This window comes from Mobula hypostoma, chromosome 24 (assembly GCF_963921235.1).
Source record: "Mobula hypostoma chromosome 24, sMobHyp1.1, whole genome shotgun sequence".
NCBI lineage: Eukaryota > Metazoa > Chordata > Chondrichthyes > Myliobatiformes > Myliobatidae > Mobula > Mobula hypostoma.
In genome coordinates this window covers 34,354,870-34,374,099 of record NC_086120.1, presented here as the reverse complement: position 1 = coordinate 34,374,099, position 19,230 = coordinate 34,354,870, and the positions used below count along the sequence as shown (strand labels likewise).

General features: G+C 41.1%; 1 protein-coding gene across 1 annotated transcript in view; it reads left to right on the top strand.

Annotated features, from left to right (window-relative positions):
- Nucleotides 1-18,877, top strand: part of LOC134337561 (ADAMTS-like protein 5) — a 155,761-nt gene extending 136,884 nt beyond the window's left edge. Inside the window, exons 11-13 of the mRNA XM_063032689.1 lie at nucleotides 1,964-2,068; nucleotides 9,318-9,389; nucleotides 12,381-18,877. Of these exons, the coding sequence (XP_062888759.1) occupies nucleotides 1,964-2,068; nucleotides 9,318-9,389; nucleotides 12,381-12,688 (485 nt within the window). The 3' untranslated portion in view covers nucleotides 12,689-18,877. The remainder of the gene's footprint in view (nucleotides 1-1,963; nucleotides 2,069-9,317; nucleotides 9,390-12,380) is intronic.
- The last annotated feature ends 353 nt before the right edge of the window (nucleotides 18,878-19,230 follow it).

Below are 19,230 nucleotides of genomic sequence, written 5' to 3'. Positions count from 1 at the left end.
GAGTCGCGGAGGGACCGATCCCTACAGAAAGTGAGGAGGGGTGAAGAGGGAAAGATGTGCTTAGTGGTGGGGTCCTGTTGAAGGTGGCGGAAGTTGCGGAGGATAATGTGCTGGATCCAGAGGCTGGTGGGGTGGTAGGTGAGGACAAGGGGAACTCAGTCCCTGTTGTGGTTGCGGGAGGATGGGGTGAGGGCCGAAGTGCGGGAAGTGGAGGAGATGCGGGTGGGGGCATCATTGATGATGGTAGAAGGGAAACCACGATCCTTAAAGAAAGAGGTCATTTGAGATGTCCTGGAACGGAAAGCCTCATCCTCGGAGCAGATGTGGCAGAGACGGAGGAATTGGGAATAGGGAATGGCATTTTTGCATGTGACGGGGTGGGAAGAGGTATAGTCGAGGTAGTTATGAGAGTCAGTGGGCTTGTAGAAAATGTCAGTGGACAGTCTGTCTCCAGAGATGGAGACCGAGACATCGAGGAAGGGAGAGAAGTGTCCGAGATAGAGGAAGTGAATTTGAGGGCTGGGTGGAAGTTTGAAGTAAAGTCAATGAAATTGACGAGCTCAGCACGGGTGCAGGAAGCAGCACCAATGTAGTCGTCAATGTACCAACGGAAAAGTTGGGGAGCCGTACCAGAATAGGTTTGGAGCACAGACTGTTCCACATAACCAACAAAGAGGCAGGCGTAGCTGGGTCCCATGCGAGTTCTCATAGCTACACCCGTGGTCTGAAGAAAGTGGGAAGAGCCAAAAGAGAAGTTATTAAGTGTGAGAACCAGTTCCGCCAACCGGAGGAGGGTAGTGGTGGTGGGGAACAGGTGAGGTCTATTGTCCAGGAAGTAGCGGAGGGCTTTGAGGCCTTCTTGATGGGGAATGGAGGTGTATAAGGACTGGACATCCGTAGTAAAAATATAACGGTTGGGACTAGGGAATTGGAAGTTATTGAAGAGGTGGAAAGCATGGGATGTATCCCGGATGTAGGTGGGGAGGGACTGAACTATGGGTGACAAAATGGAGTCCAGGTAGGCAGGTACAAGTTCGGTGAGACAGGAGCAGGCAGAAACTATGGGTCTACCGGGACAGTTAGGCTTGTGTATCTTTGGGAGGAGGTAAAACCGAGCGGTACGGGGTGTGGGAATAATGAGTTTAGCGGCTGAGGATGGAAGGTCTCCAGAGTTGATAAGGGCAGTGATGGTACGGGAGACAATGGTTTGATGTTTTTTACTGGGGTCCTGTTCCAGTGGTAAGTAAGAGGAGGTGTCAGAGAGCTGCCGTTTTGTCTCAGTAAGGTAGAGGTCCGTCCGCCAAACTACCACGGCACCACCTTTGTCAGCAGGTTTGATGGTGAGGTTGGGATTAGTGCGGAGAGAGTGGAGGGCAGTGCGTTCAGAGGGAGTGAGATTGCAACAGGAGAGAGGAGTGGTGAAGTTGAGACGGTTGATGTCTCGGGCATAGTTTCATCATCATTTAAGCCAGAGATGTGGAGGAGTTTCTTCTCTCAGAGGCAACAAATCTTTGGAATTCTTTACCCAGGGAACCATGGAGTCTGAGTAATTGAAGACTGAGGTCAAGACGGAGAGAATTCCAAGCTCTGTGGAAATCAGAGGAGGTGGTTAAATCTGAGCCCTAGTTTTCTCTTTTCACAACTGCTGCCTGACCTGCTGAGTGTTCCCAACAATTTCAATTTTTATTGCTGAATGCAGGGGAGGCACGGAAAGCTGTACGGCCAACCCCTCGTCCTGCTTCTAAACTTCATTCCACTTCTACCCCCGACCCTGTTTCTATCCATGATCCCAGTTCTGCCCCTCATTCCGTTTCTGACCTCATCCCATTTCTAACCCCGAGGCTGGTTATGCTCTTCTTATTTCTTACACACTTACAGATTGTGACGAAGCATTTCAGTTTTGATGTCACTGATCTAAACACACATATATTTATATCTCCTTCCCCTTCACACCCCTCTTCAGGCTGGATTTACCCCACGGCACGACCGCCAGTTCAGCCTCATCAAGACAGCCACTTTCAGATTGTGTTGCCAAGGCATGAAACGAAGCCCACCCACAATCAGCCCAGTAAGTACGAATGCCAGAAGCACTGGAAAAGCCAGGCCCAGCAGGAAGGCCTTGAGTATAACACCCAGGAAATTACACTCATGGATGGGGATGCAGTTTGGTGCAGGAAGTACCCAGACTTGTTGATAAAGAAGCAATATTCTCTATCACTGTTTGCACTTATCTTGTAAATAAAGCAGAAATCTATCCCACTTATCCTGGGATTTCTATGCATGCTAGGTAATAATTCAAAGGTAAGACCTAGTTCATTATTCTCTTGCTACAGAACCGATAGAAATGTCTTTATTTATCAGATTCACCAGGAATTACCAAAGCATCTCACCATCAAGGGTCCTGATAATCACTTTATCATCTGCATTTCTGAAGCAGATTGAAGATTACAACTTTTGAGACATCACACTGTCAAAAAATTGGATCTCAACACAAAAAAGTTCTACCCATGAGCAACCTTTGTACTATTGATGCTTCTCCCCAGTTATTTATGGATGGATATATCATGGGTGGACAAAATGTTGGTGAAATTAACTTTGACAGGGTCAAAAATGAGCTCTGTGTGTTTGAAGCTTCGCTCCAGCAGATAAAGGAATATTATGGAGGGTGAGGGGAGTGGAGATGGGCACGGTGATGGTGACTTCATCCTCAACAATGCAGAAAATGGGTGATCTCAGATCATCCATCTGCTATGCTCACCAGGCAACTTCCTTTGTAGTCAAAGGACAGGAAAATCAAGGAGAGTACAGGGTGTATAATGTCAGGGATCCAGCTAAATCCATTTTTACACCTTCATTTTCATCTACTTCCCTTCACGTTGCTATGACAATGCATTCAGACCATAATGGAACAAAAGTTTTTGATAAAGTTGTTCTTTTGCGACAGACTCATACTGGTGGTTGCAACTGAAATATTTCACAACCTGACCTTGACCTTGAGGTACCTTTGGATGAAGCTCCTTGGATATCTGTTCTGTTGAAAGATCTTGAAGACCTTGCTAAATAATGTCTTTAGTGACATCAAGTTCACAATGGAAATTGAGGGGGAGAGCCAGCTCGCATTCTTGGATGTTCTTATCAACAGAACTAACACGGGTCAATTACAGATATCAGTCTACAGGAAAGCAACACATACCGATCAAATTCTGAACTTCAATAGTAATCACCTGAACTGTCACAAACAATGCTGCATTAAGACCTTTGTCAAAAGGACTGAGTCCCATTAAAACACCACAGACACAAAACTGGAAGAAGCAAAGTGCCTCTTCAAAACCTTTCAGCAGAGCAGATATCCAAAAAGCTTCATTGGAAGGTACCTCAAGGTCAGAAACCCAAATATACAAACTACACAAGCGATGAATAAATTAATTGTATTGCCTTATATAAAGAATATCTCAGAAATGACATCAAGACTGCTTCAGCAACACGACATCACAGTTGCTCACAAACCAACAGTAACCTATCAAAACTCAAAGCACAACAAAATGTGACTGATAGAACAAAATTCAGTGTAGTGACAGTGACAAGTACTACGTTGGTCAAAGAGTAAGAAAACTATTGACCAGGCTATATGAGCATCAGCTAGTGAGCAGGGGGCACAACCCACTCTTGGTAAGATCAGCTCATGAAGACAAAGAAGGACACCATTTCAAATGGACCACAGCCAGAGTCTTGACTCAAGCAAGAACAAGAAAAGAGCAAGAAATTCTTGAAGCATGGTTCTCTATAGAAGGATCCATCAACAAACACATTGACATAGATCCGATATATGAACCTTTACAGAGAAAAGAGAAACAGCAATGTCAGCAATTAATGAATGACCAGTAATCTCGGGATCTGGACACTTCCAATGGACCCCCATTGAAGCTATCCAATCAGAATCTTCTACTGCTAAACTGTTCACAGTGTTTTGAACCAGCCAACCAGATCACGATGTCTAATCGATATTTTTTTGGACCTCAGAGGAGTATATAAGCTGGCATTCTGAGGAGACAACACCCTCAACTGCACACTGATAATGGCCTTTCGATTGGAGTCAAAATGTCTGCAAGCATTTTCCCAAGCTCAGCGACCAACCAAACTTCTAAATAGACATCCGGAGCTACCAATATTCTGCAATATTTCAAACATTAGTTAATTGGATCTTCTTTCAGTTGACCCAATGACAATCCACCATGATATGGGAGATGTAAATCAAGTCTATTCACTCTCATCCTATCTGTGTTCTGTCCCAATAACAATCTGCACCATGTATCAGTGGGATAATAATCTGGAAGGCGTGGATGGAGTGGCTAGGGAGATGACATTATTGTATTTGACCCTATCTTTACTCCTACTCTATAAACATGCATTTACCGGCACAGCTTATTAGATGAAGTAGCATTATCTGGATGGTATTAGCTCATCTCTAGCCCAGGGCAGGGCCTACTCTTTCTGATGGTGAGAGGATGGGATCTTTCTGATCTGGATTGCCCTTTCAACTTCAGCTGGTGCACTTTCTGTTCATCAGTCAAGAGAAACATCTCTTTGCTGGTTTGAGTTCTAGTACACAGCAGCATTTGAATACATTCCAATTGTGCATAACAATGGACTCTGCATTGGAGCCATTCGAGCCTCATCTGGATGTGTTTTCCTTTTTGATCCTACCCCTCAAAGTTCAAAGTCAATTTGTTACCGAAGCATTATGTGTCACTATATACAACCTTGAGATTAATCCCACAGGAAAACAAAGAAATACAATAGAATCAACAAAAAACCTCACACAAAGACAAATAACCAACATACAAAAGGAGATAAACAATCAAATAGGAGAGGAGAAGATGACAGCGCGACGCAGCGGCGCGGCCACTCCGAAATTATATCGGTATTTGTTAAGTAGGTACCGTGCACAATCCTGATTTGATGGAGACAGACGTGAGGAGCACGGAGGAAAATCTGGAGAAACTTCTGAAATGCCTGCTTGGCTGCCACTGCTACTGTGCGATCGAGAATCTCCGGCGGGGAAGACCCCAAATCCTCGGCTTTGCCTGTTGCCGGGGCCGGGGTCGAAGCGCTCGGCAGAGATGGTGCTCGGTGCTCAGTGTCGGAGGGCTGGTCGCAGGCTCGAAGTTTTCGGACAGACTCAAGAGTCGGCTGTGGTCGGGTGCTTCCAGGGTACTGCATCGGCAAGTTTGCAGCGCTGGAGGTTCATGGCAGGGAGAGTTTTTTTCTTCCTTCTACAACCTGCGTGAGATGATGAGACTTTCGAGAGATTTCGAGACCTTTTTTTACCGTGCCCATGGTCTGTTCTTTATCAAATTACGGTATTGCTTTGCACTGTTGTAAGTATATGTTATAATTATGTGGTTTTTATCAGTTTTTCAGTCTTGGTTTGTCTTGTGTTTCTGTGATATCATTCTAGAGGAACATTGTATCATTTCTTAATGCATGCGTTATTAAATGACAATAAAGGAGGACTGCGTGTCCTCATAATCTAATCTAAATAAATAAACACACACAAAATGCTGGAGGAACCCAGCAGGTCCGGGACCATCTATGCAAAAGAGTAAAACGGTCAATGTTTTGGGCCAGGACCATCAGCACCACCTATGGAAATAAACAGTCAGTATTTTCGGCCGAGACCTTTCCTCAGGACTTGAAGAAGGGTCTTGGTCCAAAATGTCAACTATTTATTAATTTCCATAGATGCTGCCTTCCCCACTGAGTTCCTCCAGCATTTTGTGTGTGTTGCTCTGGATTTACAGCATCTGCAGACTTTCTTGTGTTTAAAAATAGGTAGATAAATAAATAATACTGAGAGCATGAGTTGGCGAGTCCTTGAAAGTGAGTCCATAGGTTGTGGAATCAGTTCAGAGTGAAGGTTGTTCATGCTTGTTCAAGAGTCTGATGGTTGTAGAGTAATAACTGTTCCTGGACTTGGTGGTGTGGGAATGAAGGCTTTTGTACCTCCTTGCCAGTATCCCAAGCCACTTCACAGTAACATTTACAAACCAAATTCATACCAACCACATGAAGAATTATTAATCATAAGTTGGAACAATTTTATTCATGCTGGAAAAAATGGTTTAACTACATAACACCTCATAGGCCTGATTTTATTCTCACAAGACAATGAATATATTGTAAAAGAAAATCACTCCCTACTATGTACATAGTTTTCTCCTTTCAATTGGTTCTTTATTTCCCCTCTTTTCTATAAGTGTATACCTCAGATAAATATTATGTGGAGATTTGAGACAAATATGATTATATGATATATATGTACAGTATCTGAAATACATCTTATGGAAGTGTTTGTTTGATGATGAAATTCAATAAAAAATAAATTACAAAAAAACAGAATTATTAGTCCTGTTGACTTGGAACAAAGAGGTAGACTTTAAGGAGCATGTTACAGAGGAAAGTGAGCTCGTGAAGCAGAAAGGCTTTTATAAGGAAGTTCAGAGATCAGTCCCCTCACATCTGATTGCACGGCTGTTCATGATGAAGTGATTACAATGCAGAGCACTCAAGAGGGAGAATGGAAGAGATTAGGGTTGAATGGAATGCTGTTTTCAAAAATCAGTGAGCCAATCCTATTCCCCTTGGACAGGTTAATGGTTGTTAGCAGTGATTAAAGAAACCTCAAAAGGAAGTCCCAACTGATCTGCTTTTGACTTATCTTGGTTTCAAAAATAAGCTTCAAAATGCACTGAACATTAAAAGCATGTCTTGCCTCATAATCAGTATAGGAATCACAATCCTTCTGTAGCCTTCAGCCTCTTTATCCACAGTCCTAATGAATCCACTCAGGATGAAGCTTTAATGATCAACAATCCGCGGTTAGGGAGAAGTCTGGAAAAGGATTTGCTAGTATTTCGTTTTTACATTACCTTATAAGTGCTACCTGTGTTGGAGAGATGATGCATATTTAGTGAGGAAGCAAGTTAGAAAGACTCATGAAATCACATTGTGTGATATTAATCACAAACACGTTAACATTTTCCTCTTAAATGTGTTAATTAAAATAATGCAAAGAAATTTCACACAGACATTTCCCCTCCAATGAAGGGATTGAAAATGGCTTCTTCAATGTGGGAATGTGAAGGGTACTGCTACAGATGACCGTGATTGCTGTCGCTGGATATATGTAAAGGAGAGGATCATTGTTATTTGGAAAAGAAAATTAGAATCAGAATCAGAATTAATATTATTGGCATGTGTTCTGAAATTTGTTGTTATGCAGCAGTGGTACATTGCAATACATAATTTAAAAACTGTAAATCGTGGAACTGAAGTACAAAAAATTTAAATTAAATATGTAGTGCAAAAAGAGAAAAAAAAGTAGTGAGGTAGTGTTCACGGGTTCAATGTCCATTCAGAAATCTGGTGACGGTGGGAAAGAAGCTGTTCCTGAATCGTTGAGTGTGTGCCTTCAGACTCCAGTACCTCCTCCCTGATGGTAGCAATAAGAAGAGGGCATGTACTGTTGATGGGTGATCCTTAATGATGGATGCTGCCTTCTTGAGCCACCGCTTCTTGAATATGTCCTGGATGCTGGGGTGGGGGGGTGGGGGGTCACTGTGTTTTCATTCTGTCCCTGTGTTGCTCCCTGCGGAACCATTGAATCCAGGAATTCCCCGACAAAGAAAGGACACAAATTGAGATCAGAATGCTAAAGAACAGCTATGACCAATGAATGTGTAAATGTGAAGGACCAGCAGTATGCCTGTATTACTATGAATACATTAACAAGCTCGTTCCTAACAATAAATGATTCAGTGAACCCTACAAAATCAATTTTCAATGACTTAATAGCTATTTCATTATTCATTAAATTAATTAGCATTGTGAAAGGATGTGCATAGTCTTTAAATTTGCCAGCTGTTAGAAGGATTTGCATAGATGTCGTCAACAACATGGAAAAAGCATATTATGTGTGTGTGACCTCACTTTCTATGTGTTGTTAAGGGATGATTATCAATGGTGCAGGCATTCATGCCCCTGTTTTCCCCTGCCCCTCTCCTCTTTGCCCTGCCTTTAATTGTACAGTGGTTTTGTACTTACATAGTGGCTTAACTGTGATTTATTATTGTAAGAAATAAGTAGACATGAAGCATCTTATTTAGCTGTGTGTAGTAAAGGGACTACAAGTGCAATCCCAGTTCTAAAGCAGCCATTTTGTTTTCAGGCTAAGCCACCCCATCCCAATACTCCTCCCTGACAATCCAACAGAAGCAGGAGGCCAAGTTGTGTTTGTAAAGAGAAACATAACCCATGCAGAAATAGTGTTGTTTAATCAGACAGGTACTGTTCCTGATATAAAAGTGATGCAGTCTATGGAACCAGGTGTTAGTGAAGCAGTGTAAACTGATAATATCTGATCAGCAGTAATATGCTCATGTGAGCAATCAAACCACAGAGATTCGGTTGTTGTTCAGACCAAATATCAGAATAAGGAAGAAACGTGATCTATATGGCTTTGACTGTGGAATGATTGTTAGTTACGATGGAGCAACACACACAAAATGCTGGAGGAACTCATCAGGCCTGGCAGCATCTATGGAAAAAAAGTACAGGTCCTGCCAAAGGGTCTCGGCCTGAAACGTCAACTGTACTTTTTTCCATAGATGCTGCCTGGACTGCTGAGTTCCTGCAGCATTTTGTGTGTGCTGCTTGAATTTCCAACGTCTGCAGATTTTCTCTTCTTTATGGTTAGTTAAGACGGTGTGGTTTGAGGATCTCAGAAACCGTTGACCTCCTGGGATTTCTCTAAAGTTTACAAAGAATGCCGCAAATAAATAAAAAAAAGAGCATCCAATGAGTGGCAGTAATGTGGGCGAGGATGCCTTGCTAATAAGAGTTCAAAGGAGAATGGCCAGATTGGTTCAAGCTGACAGGAAGGCGACAGTAACTCAAATAACTACATGTTACAATAGTGGTGTGCAGAAAAGCATCTCTGAACACACAATACGCTGAACCTTGAACTGGAGGGCCTACAGCAACAGAAGACCACACTAGGTCCCACTCCTATACCCAGTAAACAAGCCACTGAGTGTATATCCTCGTCTTTCCCCATCTATCAAAGAAAACCATTGCGCAAACAATCTCGGCTTTCTGATAGTGTAATAATCTTTCTCTCCTCTTTTAGGCAGCAGGGAGAAAGTTTTAATTGTTGAGTTCCTGAGCAGAAGCTCCTTTAATGCTGTTGGTATTAAGCAAGGTAAAGGACGACGCTAAATCTGATTCATGGAGGTAATTGCTGTCTGCATTTGATCTAGGTTACTGTAGAAGATGTAAGAAATCAAAAGGAAAATCTCAAAGGATTCAACAGTACTGCCAGAAAGATTTTGGTAAGACTTAATAAGCCATTACTTTAAAAGTAACACGACCTAATTACATGATATATAAATTATTTTCTGGACTCGTGCTGAGAAAGGGTACTAATGTGAGATGGAATCGAAGAATTGCTAATTGTCTTTTTCTTTTATGCAAAGCAGCACTATTTAATGAATTCACACATCTTATGAAGAACTCTTGCTCAAAGAAAGAATGGAGTACAGAGTTCTGCCACAATACATTTGTCTTAAATGTGCCCTGTCCTCGTTTGCACTGGCACTCCTGTTGTAATGCAGGATCAGCAAGTTGCTTTTCTTCGTTCCTTAGACTTATGCAAAGTTGGATACAAAGTGGCAAAATGAGCAAGTGTTTGATGATTCTGGGTCTGTGCTCACTAGCGTTTTGAAGAATGGGGGCGGTGGTGGTGGGGAGTCTTATTAATCATACCAAATAATATAAGGGAGTGATAGAGTGGACCTGGAGAGGTTGTTTCCAATAGGGGGAGAGTAAGAGCAGAGGGCTCAGCTTCAAAATAGAAGGACGTCTCTTTAGAACTGAGATATGAAGGATTTTCTTTAGCTAGAGGGTGGTGAATCTGTGGAATTTATTGCCACAGACAGCTGTGGATGCCAAATCATTGGCTATATTTAAAGCGGAGACTGATAGTACCATGTTTAACCTCTCAATTTATCTTTTATTTATTCTTTCTAATTGTTGAATGTTGTTCTTTTTTGTTGCATGTCATACTCTATTCAACACACCACAGCAAATCCCTAATACATGTAAATGCATATGGCGAATAAAGTTGACGGGTTCTTTATTAGTTCGGGTATTAAAGGTTACAGGGAAAAAGCAGGAGAATGGGGCTGAGAGGATTAATAAATTAGCCATGATCGAATGGCACAGCAGACTGGATACGGCGAATGACCAGATTCTGCTCCCATGTCCTATGGCCTTATAGTCTGAGTGGATTACTGAAGGCCTCTAAAAGTCAGATGTACTATGAAAGACCCTCATTCAAATCTGGCTTGTCCCATTCTCGGCTCAGGGAGTAAGTGTTCAGCCTTGATGTCTTTATATAAGTACAAAGAAAAGAATTGACCAGGGTTCTATTTATTCATTGTATGTTGGATATTGACCGGCAAATTTATATAATAAATTTATTCTCCTTTGAACCTTGAATCCTTCACTTAAAAATGCATAACACAAGGGGATTCCAGCCTCTCCTTATAACAAAGCCCTCCGATCTCAGTAACATCCTCGTAAATTTCTTTTTTACACCCTCTCCAATTTTACCATATCCTTCCCACAACAGAGTAATCACACCAAAGGTGGTCTTATCAACATATTCAACTCCTGCTCCTAGTATTTAACTGATGTGCCAAGTACTTTCTTCACCACCCTGTCTACCTGTTTCATTAATTTCAAGGAGCTATGTACAAGCATGGTCATATGGACAACTAGTATTTGTCACAATTCCTGGTTATGCGACAGCTGATGCCATGCAGAGAATCTCTGAAGAGAATTGATAATGGCAGGGGTCACCCGTCCTGTAAAGACGCTGCTTAGAAAAAGCCAATGGCAAGCCACTTCTGTAGAAAAATTTGCCACGAACAATTATGGTCATAGGACCATGATCACCTACATCATATAACACAGCACATAAAGATAAAGATAATGGTGATAATGTATCTGTACCTCTCTTCCTAAGTTAAGCAGAGGTTTGTTTTTCTGGCAAAGGAATGTGTAATCCCGGGAGGCTTGAGGAAAGGAATATAGAGTTATAGAAAAGTACAGCTCAGAAACAGGCCCTTCAGCCCATCTAGTCCATGCCAAAACCACTTAAACTACTTACTCCCATCAACCTGCACCTGGACCACAGCTCTCCATACCCCTACCATCCATGTCCCTATCCAAAGTCCTCTTAAATGTTGAAAATGAGCTTGCATGCACCATTTTTGCTGGTAATTCATTCCACAATCTCATGACCATCTGAGTGAAGTTGTTTCTCCTCATGTTCCCCTTTAACTTTTCACCTTTCACCTTTAACCCATGACCTCCAGTTGTAGTCCCACCCAACCTCAGTGGAAAAAGCCTGCTTGCATTTACCCTATCTATACCCCTCATAATTTTGAATAGCTCTTTAAAATCTCCTCTCAATCTTCTACATTTCAAGGAATAAAATTCTAACATATTCAATCTTTCTTTATAACGCATGTCCTCCAGACCTGGCATCATCCTCGTAAATTTTCTTTGTACTCTTTCAATGTTATTTAAATCTTTCCTGTAGGTAGGTGACCAAAACTATACACAATACTCCAAATTAGGCCTCGCCAATGCTTAAACAATGTCAACATAACATCCCATCTCCTGTACTCAATACCTTGATTTGTGAAAAGATGTGAAAGATTACCATGTTTATAAAACATCATCAACTTTATTCTGTGAAAGTAGGAGATGTTGATAGAGTGGTTAGTCAAGCATGTTTGGACCCTAGCTTCATAAATAGAGACACGACATACAGAAGCAGTGAAGTAATACTCAACCAATAGAAAATAGTTAGCTGGGGTTTCCATTACTGATCACCATACTTTAAGAAGGATGCTGAGAAGACTTACCAGATTGGTTCCAATGACTATTTTCACCCAGTTTTCAAGGTAAAACTAGTGAGGCTGAGGATGTTCTCCTTGGTGCAGTGAAGATTGAGGGGAGGTTTGAGAGATATCGACATATTTAAAGAGAAGAGTTCCAATCAGTAGATAACTTAAGGACCAGGGCACCCAGTGTTAATGTCTTGAGAAATTGGCACAAGGGAAGGTGATAGTTTTTTTTTAATGGAGTGTGTGGTTATGACCTGCCAGTGGAGGCTTTCAAAAGGGAATCAAATGGGCAATTGAGGGAAAGTAATTTGCAAGACCATGGGGAAAGTGTGGATGAATGAGACTGATGGAATTATTCATCATGGATTCAATGTGCCTGACGATTCTGTGACTCTTTCTTAACAGTTTTTCGTGGAAGAATCCTTGGGAAGAAGATTGTGGGTTCAGAGACTCGATACGATGTGCAAGTCAAGGAAACGTACAAGAACCAGTACCCAATAGTTCACAGGGAATATGTCTGGGTGCCAAACACATGTGACTGTCCCTACATTCTAGAGAAGCGAGAGTACATCATGATGGCAAGGAGGCACGTGAACTTTGAGCAGACACTGAACCGAATCCTTTTGGAACACAACAGCTTTGTGAGACTCTGGCAGCCCAGGGAAGACGTGCTGATGCGAGACATGGACAAATACTGCCAACGGTACTCCTAAGGGAATGTTTACCATGACAAAGAATTTAAAACCTAATGCTTTATTGGTTTATATATGGAAAGAGCTCTCGACACTGTGTAAGGAAACTATATAATTTCATCGAATACATTTAATCAGCCATTTGAAGCCTATGTTATGCATCACTTTCTAAACCAATAATAGCAGTCACTGGAGGATATCACGCGATGATGTTTCTATGGGTCAAAACAAAAATGTGTCGCACTGAATTATTAGAAATTAGTTATTATAGCTGTTTTATCCTGGCCCAGCTGAAGTGAAACAAAGCAAGTCTTCACATTGGAAGGAGCAGTCAGACAACGTTTGAAGTTGATATACAGTTAATTCTGAACAACAGTACATGTTCTGACACCAGGAATGTTCTCTATGATGAACCTTTGCACCATTACACACAAGATTGTCTATAATCACATGAGATTCTGCAGATGCTGGAAATCCAGGGCAACACACACAAAATGCTGGAAGAACTCAGCAGCCCAGCAGATTGTCTGTAATGGCAGAAGCTATGTATTCAAGGGAGCACAACGACGGTAACATTGCTGAACCTCAAATTAATGCACTTAATTGTTGCACCCCAGGTATTCAACACATCCACTCTCTGAAAGGTGTTTCATTATTTTCTTTAAATATCACCGGTCTGCAGAATACCTGATATGTTCTGAATTTTGGGTGATGAATTGTATGCCTGGTCCAATCCTCTTATTACAACTATTTAAGTTCATGTATTATCTGTCTCACTAGTAAAATGAGGCTCATCACTTTGCATGGTACTTGACGTATCTAAGCATCAAAGACTTCTAAGAAAACATTTTGTTGTTCACCCTGATATTAAAATTGTCAGATATTAATTATCTTAAATCATTTCACTTCTGTTTTTCATGTATATTCACCTAATGAAAACATATTTAATATCATCTACAAACAAAGACAGATTCTATTATGTTATATAGCATATCTTTCACAACAAAATCAAAGACCTGCATCTATGCATGTCTCTAATGGAAACTTAACAAGGGATTCAAAAGTTGTGAATTAAAGTAACCATGAAAGACATAATTTGTGGCAGCTGTAGAAAATACTTATTCAGTAATCATTTATGTTTCTTCATCAAGTAGTTAATTCTTAACCAGAATTGGGTACATTCAGGGCGTGGAAAAGCAGGTGAGTGTTGTGCTTGTGTGTGAGTTGCGCAAGAGGGATGGTGGAAACAGAGAACAATGACTGCCGAGGAACAGTGAGGATATGAAGAGATTTAGAACAAAGAATATGAAAAATACTGTGCTATTTAAAAGGAAAGGAGAAATAGGACAGCAAAGGGCAGAAATCAAAAGATGGCATTAATAATTCAGTGGCTCAAAGAATGAGTTTTAACTTGGAAAAAGGTATGTGAACCAGGTGAATGCTGGCAGATAAGTGGAAAAGAATGGTTGAAGAAATAACAAAGGATGTCAAGTTTATTGATATATCTAGAGAAGCATCTAAAGTGACCTGGTGACAGCACCTGACACTCTTGGTTAGTTCCTGATGATGGGAGGAGCTCTCTATTTACACCAAGGGCTCTATGTAGCAAAGTTCTACAGCTGAGCTTCAACTTCTAATAAAGGATGTGTGTGTAAAGCCTTCACATGTTGTTCTTGAGAAAATAAGAGTCATAAGGTTCTATGGCAAGCAAACAGGCCCTTCGGCCTACTGAATCTATGTTGGCTACCAATCACTCATTTGCACTAACCCTTTACTAATTCTTCCCCACATATAGCCTAAGCAGCTGAGCCAAGCTCAATCCATTTCTGTTTTACTCTGTCATGTATCACTGCAAGAGGAAGTTAGCATTTTTTTTTTATTCTATGAGCTGTCAGAAGCACCCATTAAATCTGATCTGAAAGTGAACAGGTTTGATTTGTGTCAAGGCAAATCACATGAGACAGTAACTCCCAAATCTCAAGTTATTTTGAGTTCTCTCTGCTCTGTTTGTACAGCCCCTACTGTGACCTCCTTGAACAAGTTTGAGTGTTGGGGAAAGTGACTTAGAGAATTTGAGAGTATCACATACATCAGTTTAATTTGATTTGAATTAATAAGGCAGTGACAGAAAATATCCCCCTGGCCATTAATAACAGCAGGCATCACTGCCAACCCAGAAAGCACAAAATCTTCGTCAAAGCCGAAGACAAACCATGGTCTCAGCCGAGATCGCCAGCTGGCTTGGTCACCATAGTGTCTGACTGGCAACTGAAACTCATTCTTGGCAAACAACTAAAGTTCCTTGACTTCATTGCATCATCATCCCTGAGGCCTGACATGGTCGTTCTGGCCAGAACCTCGAAGCAGGTGGCCATGCTGGAACTGACAGTTCCTTGGGAAGACCGGATTGAGGAGGCGTTTGAACATAAGAAAGCCAAATACCAGGAGCTGGTGGAGCAGTGCCAGGGACAGGGGTAGAGGGCATGACGTGAGCCTATAGAGGTGGGGTGTAGAGATCTTGCTTAGCTGCTCACTGTGCAGATCCTACTCTCTCCTTGGCATTGCAAGGCCTGCAAAGAAAAGAGCCACTAGGACCATCACAGAGGCTGCCTAGCAAGCCTCCAAATGGCTATGCATCAAGAGGTGTGACCCATGGACCAATGTTGCTGGAACTCAAGCCAGGGTCTGACCTACTCTGGCTGGGATGCTTGGGTGAGAGTGTCTGATGTTGAAAGACCTGAAACACCCGACTCCAGGTTACATCACTGATGATGTGACCCAGTGCATCCTAGGGTGTGTCCCAGCATCATTTCACCTCACTGTGTCCATGAATTTAGGACTAAATAATGATAAGATCAAAATAACAGCAAGAAATTTGACCTTGGGCTTGTACAATAACCATGCACTACAGTAAAACTATCCCATGCTACACTTCTGAAGCTCTGTTCCATTGATGTCAGTGTAGGATGCATCCTGAATCGTATGGGATTTAGTACATGTAATGTAACTAAGGATGAATTTCTCCTTCCAAGGAATGGTTTGGAAAATGTGAAAGAACAGCACTCATTGTGGTCTCTAAAAGAGGAATGTGTATTCAAGGTAAAACAATTAAAAAAGGATTCTGAACCAAGCAGACTCTCTGAAAGAAACATACATAGATGCACTCTACTGTTACTGCCGTAAGTCTCTTTCAACACTTGCACTTCTTTCTGTGCCTTGAAGTTCCAAGGTAACATGATGCTATTGGTTCTGCCGCATTTTAAGTTCAGGCATTAAACGTTCACGAGACAGAGAGAGTTAACACCCATCCAATGAACCCAAATCAGGAGATTATAGTTTCTTCATGACAACGTCCATCCACAAATCATTTGAAGTCATTCAGCTTTTCTCATTGAAATATTACTTCCCTTGGGAATATTTTTGCTTCCTACTCATTTCTGTTAAGAACCTCTTCAGGCTCTTATCAGTGGATTTCATTTATTAACACAATGCTGTAATCTAACATCAGTTAATTCAATGTATAGAGATTAGTGAGAAATATTTTTAGCTCTCAGTGAAAATATATAAGTTGCCAATAATAACAGGTGATTCATTAAAATATACAGTATCCTTTTTGAAGTAATTGTTGGATATTCGACATGTATAAATAAAAATGGCAATAGTTTGGGTAGTAGGCTGAGGAATAGTACAATATTTTCTACTAAAACTTGCATTTATATAGATGGTTTCAGAAAATGCAACACACTTTTGAAGTGCTATAGGATAGTAAACTCAGTGGACTGTTTGTGTACAGGAGCTTCCACAAAAGTAGTAAAATCAAATAATTTATCAATCTTTGTGATGTTGGGTGAAAACATTAATGTACCGCAGATCCTATAAACAAGATGTGGCAGTTCACTTAATCAAATCATAAGCTACACATGAAATATTATGTTTGCTTAATGTACTCTGGGATAAATTCCAAGACATGAGGATTAAGATTTAAGATAAGATTAGCTTTATTTGCTAAATATATAGTGAAATGCACTATTTGTGCCAATGACCAACACGGTCCAAAGATACGTTGGGGACTGCTGCAGGCGTCAACATGCTTCCAGCACCAACATACCACGCCTACAACTTACAAACTCTGAGATTTTTGAAATGTGTGAGGAAACTAGAGCACGCAACAGAAATCTATGCAGTCTCGGGGAGAAAGTACAAACTCCTTACAGATTGCAGTGGGAATTGAATCTCGATCTTCTGACTGCTGGTACTGTAAAGCATCAAACTAACCGCTGGGCTACCATGCTGCCCAATGTAGCGGTGGAATGAGGGGAGGGGAGTGCAGAATAAAGATTCCTTGGTCCATGGCATAAAAAAGTTTGGGAATCCTTACTCTAATCCCAAAAGACCATCATATGAGCACTAATATTGACAGGTTCAGAAGTACTTTTGGAATTTTCATAAGAATAATAAGCAAAAAATCTATTTCAATTGGTGATAGAATCATATAGCACAAAACAGATCTTTCAGCCCTACGTCCATAACAACCATGATGGCCATCTAAGCTAGTCCCTTTTGTCTGCATTTGACTCATATCCCTCCATGTAGTTGCCCAAATCTCTTTTAAATATTGTTATTGTACCTGCCTCAACTACTTCCTCTGGCAGCTTGTTCCATATACTGTATGTACTGCCTCCATGTGATAAAGTTGCCCCTCAGGCTCCTATTAAATCATTCCCCTCTCACCTTAAACTTATGCCTACTAGTTCTTGATTTCCCAAACCTTGGGTAAAGACTGAATATATTTACCCTATCTATGCCTTTCATGATTTTATGTTCTTATGTAAGGTCACTCCTCAGTCTCCTAATCTACAAAAAAATGAAGCCCTAGCCTGTCCAAATGCTCCCGATAACTCAGTTATCCGTGTAAATCTTATCTGCACTCTTACCAGCTAAGTAGCATCTTTCTAAAAGCAGGATGACAAAACTGAATGCACCCTCAACAACATCTGGTGTAACTGCAACATGACATCCTCACCTCCATAATCAATTGCCTGAATGAAAAAAAAGCCTTCCCCACCACCCTGTCTACCTGTGACACCACTTCCAAGGAACTACAGTATGTATTTGTACTCCTAAGTCCCTCTGTTCCACAACATCCCCCAGGGCCCTACTGTTTCCTGCAAGGATCCTACACTGGTTTGGCTTCCCAAACATTTCACACCCATGTGAATTAAATTTTATTTGACATTTCTTAGTCCACATGCCCAGCTGATCAAGATCCCACTATAATTCTTAATAGCCTTATTAACAGCGTGCAATGTGATGGATATTCACTGTCCAGGGCTGGGTGGGGGGATACAGCTTTTTTGCCAAGCTCAGCTTTCTAACACAACAGCTGTCCCTTCCTAATGCGAGGGTCAAAGAGTTGTTTGTGAGTAGGTAAACTCCCAACCCTTATTCCTTGTTCAAATTCCTGCCGTAAACAAGTACCAGTCTTCAGTTCTTAATGTACATCGCAAGCAATAAGCAAACTGAAGTTAAAATTACAGCTTTGCAAACAAACAGCACAGTCTATGAAGCATGGGATGCTGCCCCACAGCACAGGGCTGACTGCCCAAGAGATGCAGTGGAAGACAATGGAGTTATGTTAACTGAGCCTGCATCAAACCAGACATTGGCTAAGTTGCTTAGTTCAAGGAAGCTTGCAGACCAGACTGATACTATCACATAGCACATCAAGTAGTTCATCTATTAATAGTTGGGAGATTTGAGTAATCAGAATGTCAGCCCTCACCGTGTTAGTTTTGGTTAATCTTAGGATCTCTGTCCCCAGAAGCTCTTAGATCATCTGTGTGAATTAGAAAGAAAGAAGTATCTAAAAAAAAAATCACATGCATGTGAAGTAATCAAGTAAAAAAGAAGTATAAATGTAGGAGAGGAGTCAGGCTTGTTAGGAATGGTCAAGGGGCAACAAGAAGAATGAAAGAAAGACAGGATGAGGATAATCCATTTCTCTGCCTTCGACTTCTGCCACGGATGACTCGTTCATCTGCAACTCGTTGGTATGTCTTTTTAGAATATGGAAATTATACCTGTATTTTGGAAATCCTTTGCGTTTTAGAAATCACTTGTAATTTGGAAAGCATTTATAAGATAGAAATCCTGTGTGAGTTTAAAATGTGTTTTAAGAATTTTGTCTAGATTTAAATGTGTTTCACTACAAATAAATGAACTATGTTTAAACTATGTTAGCTGGAAGTATTTCCTCTTTGGTAGTGGGGGATGGGGGACCCAGTGCTCAAATAGTGAGTATTTGCTGTTAAAAATGCTAAGGAGGATAAACAGGAAAATGATCTAGCCTTTGAAAAGTAGGTGGCTACAGTATAACCTCCTTCTAGTGGGAATATCCATAGCTATCTATATTAGATAGGGTTTAAGATTTTCATTTGAGTTTAAAACTTTGTGGACCACAAACCCAAACGATCACAGTGATACCTCCTGTTTTAGTCCATGTTGAGAATATATATAACTCTCTCCTGACAGGGAGATGTGCTGACGTAAACAGACCTGTCGTG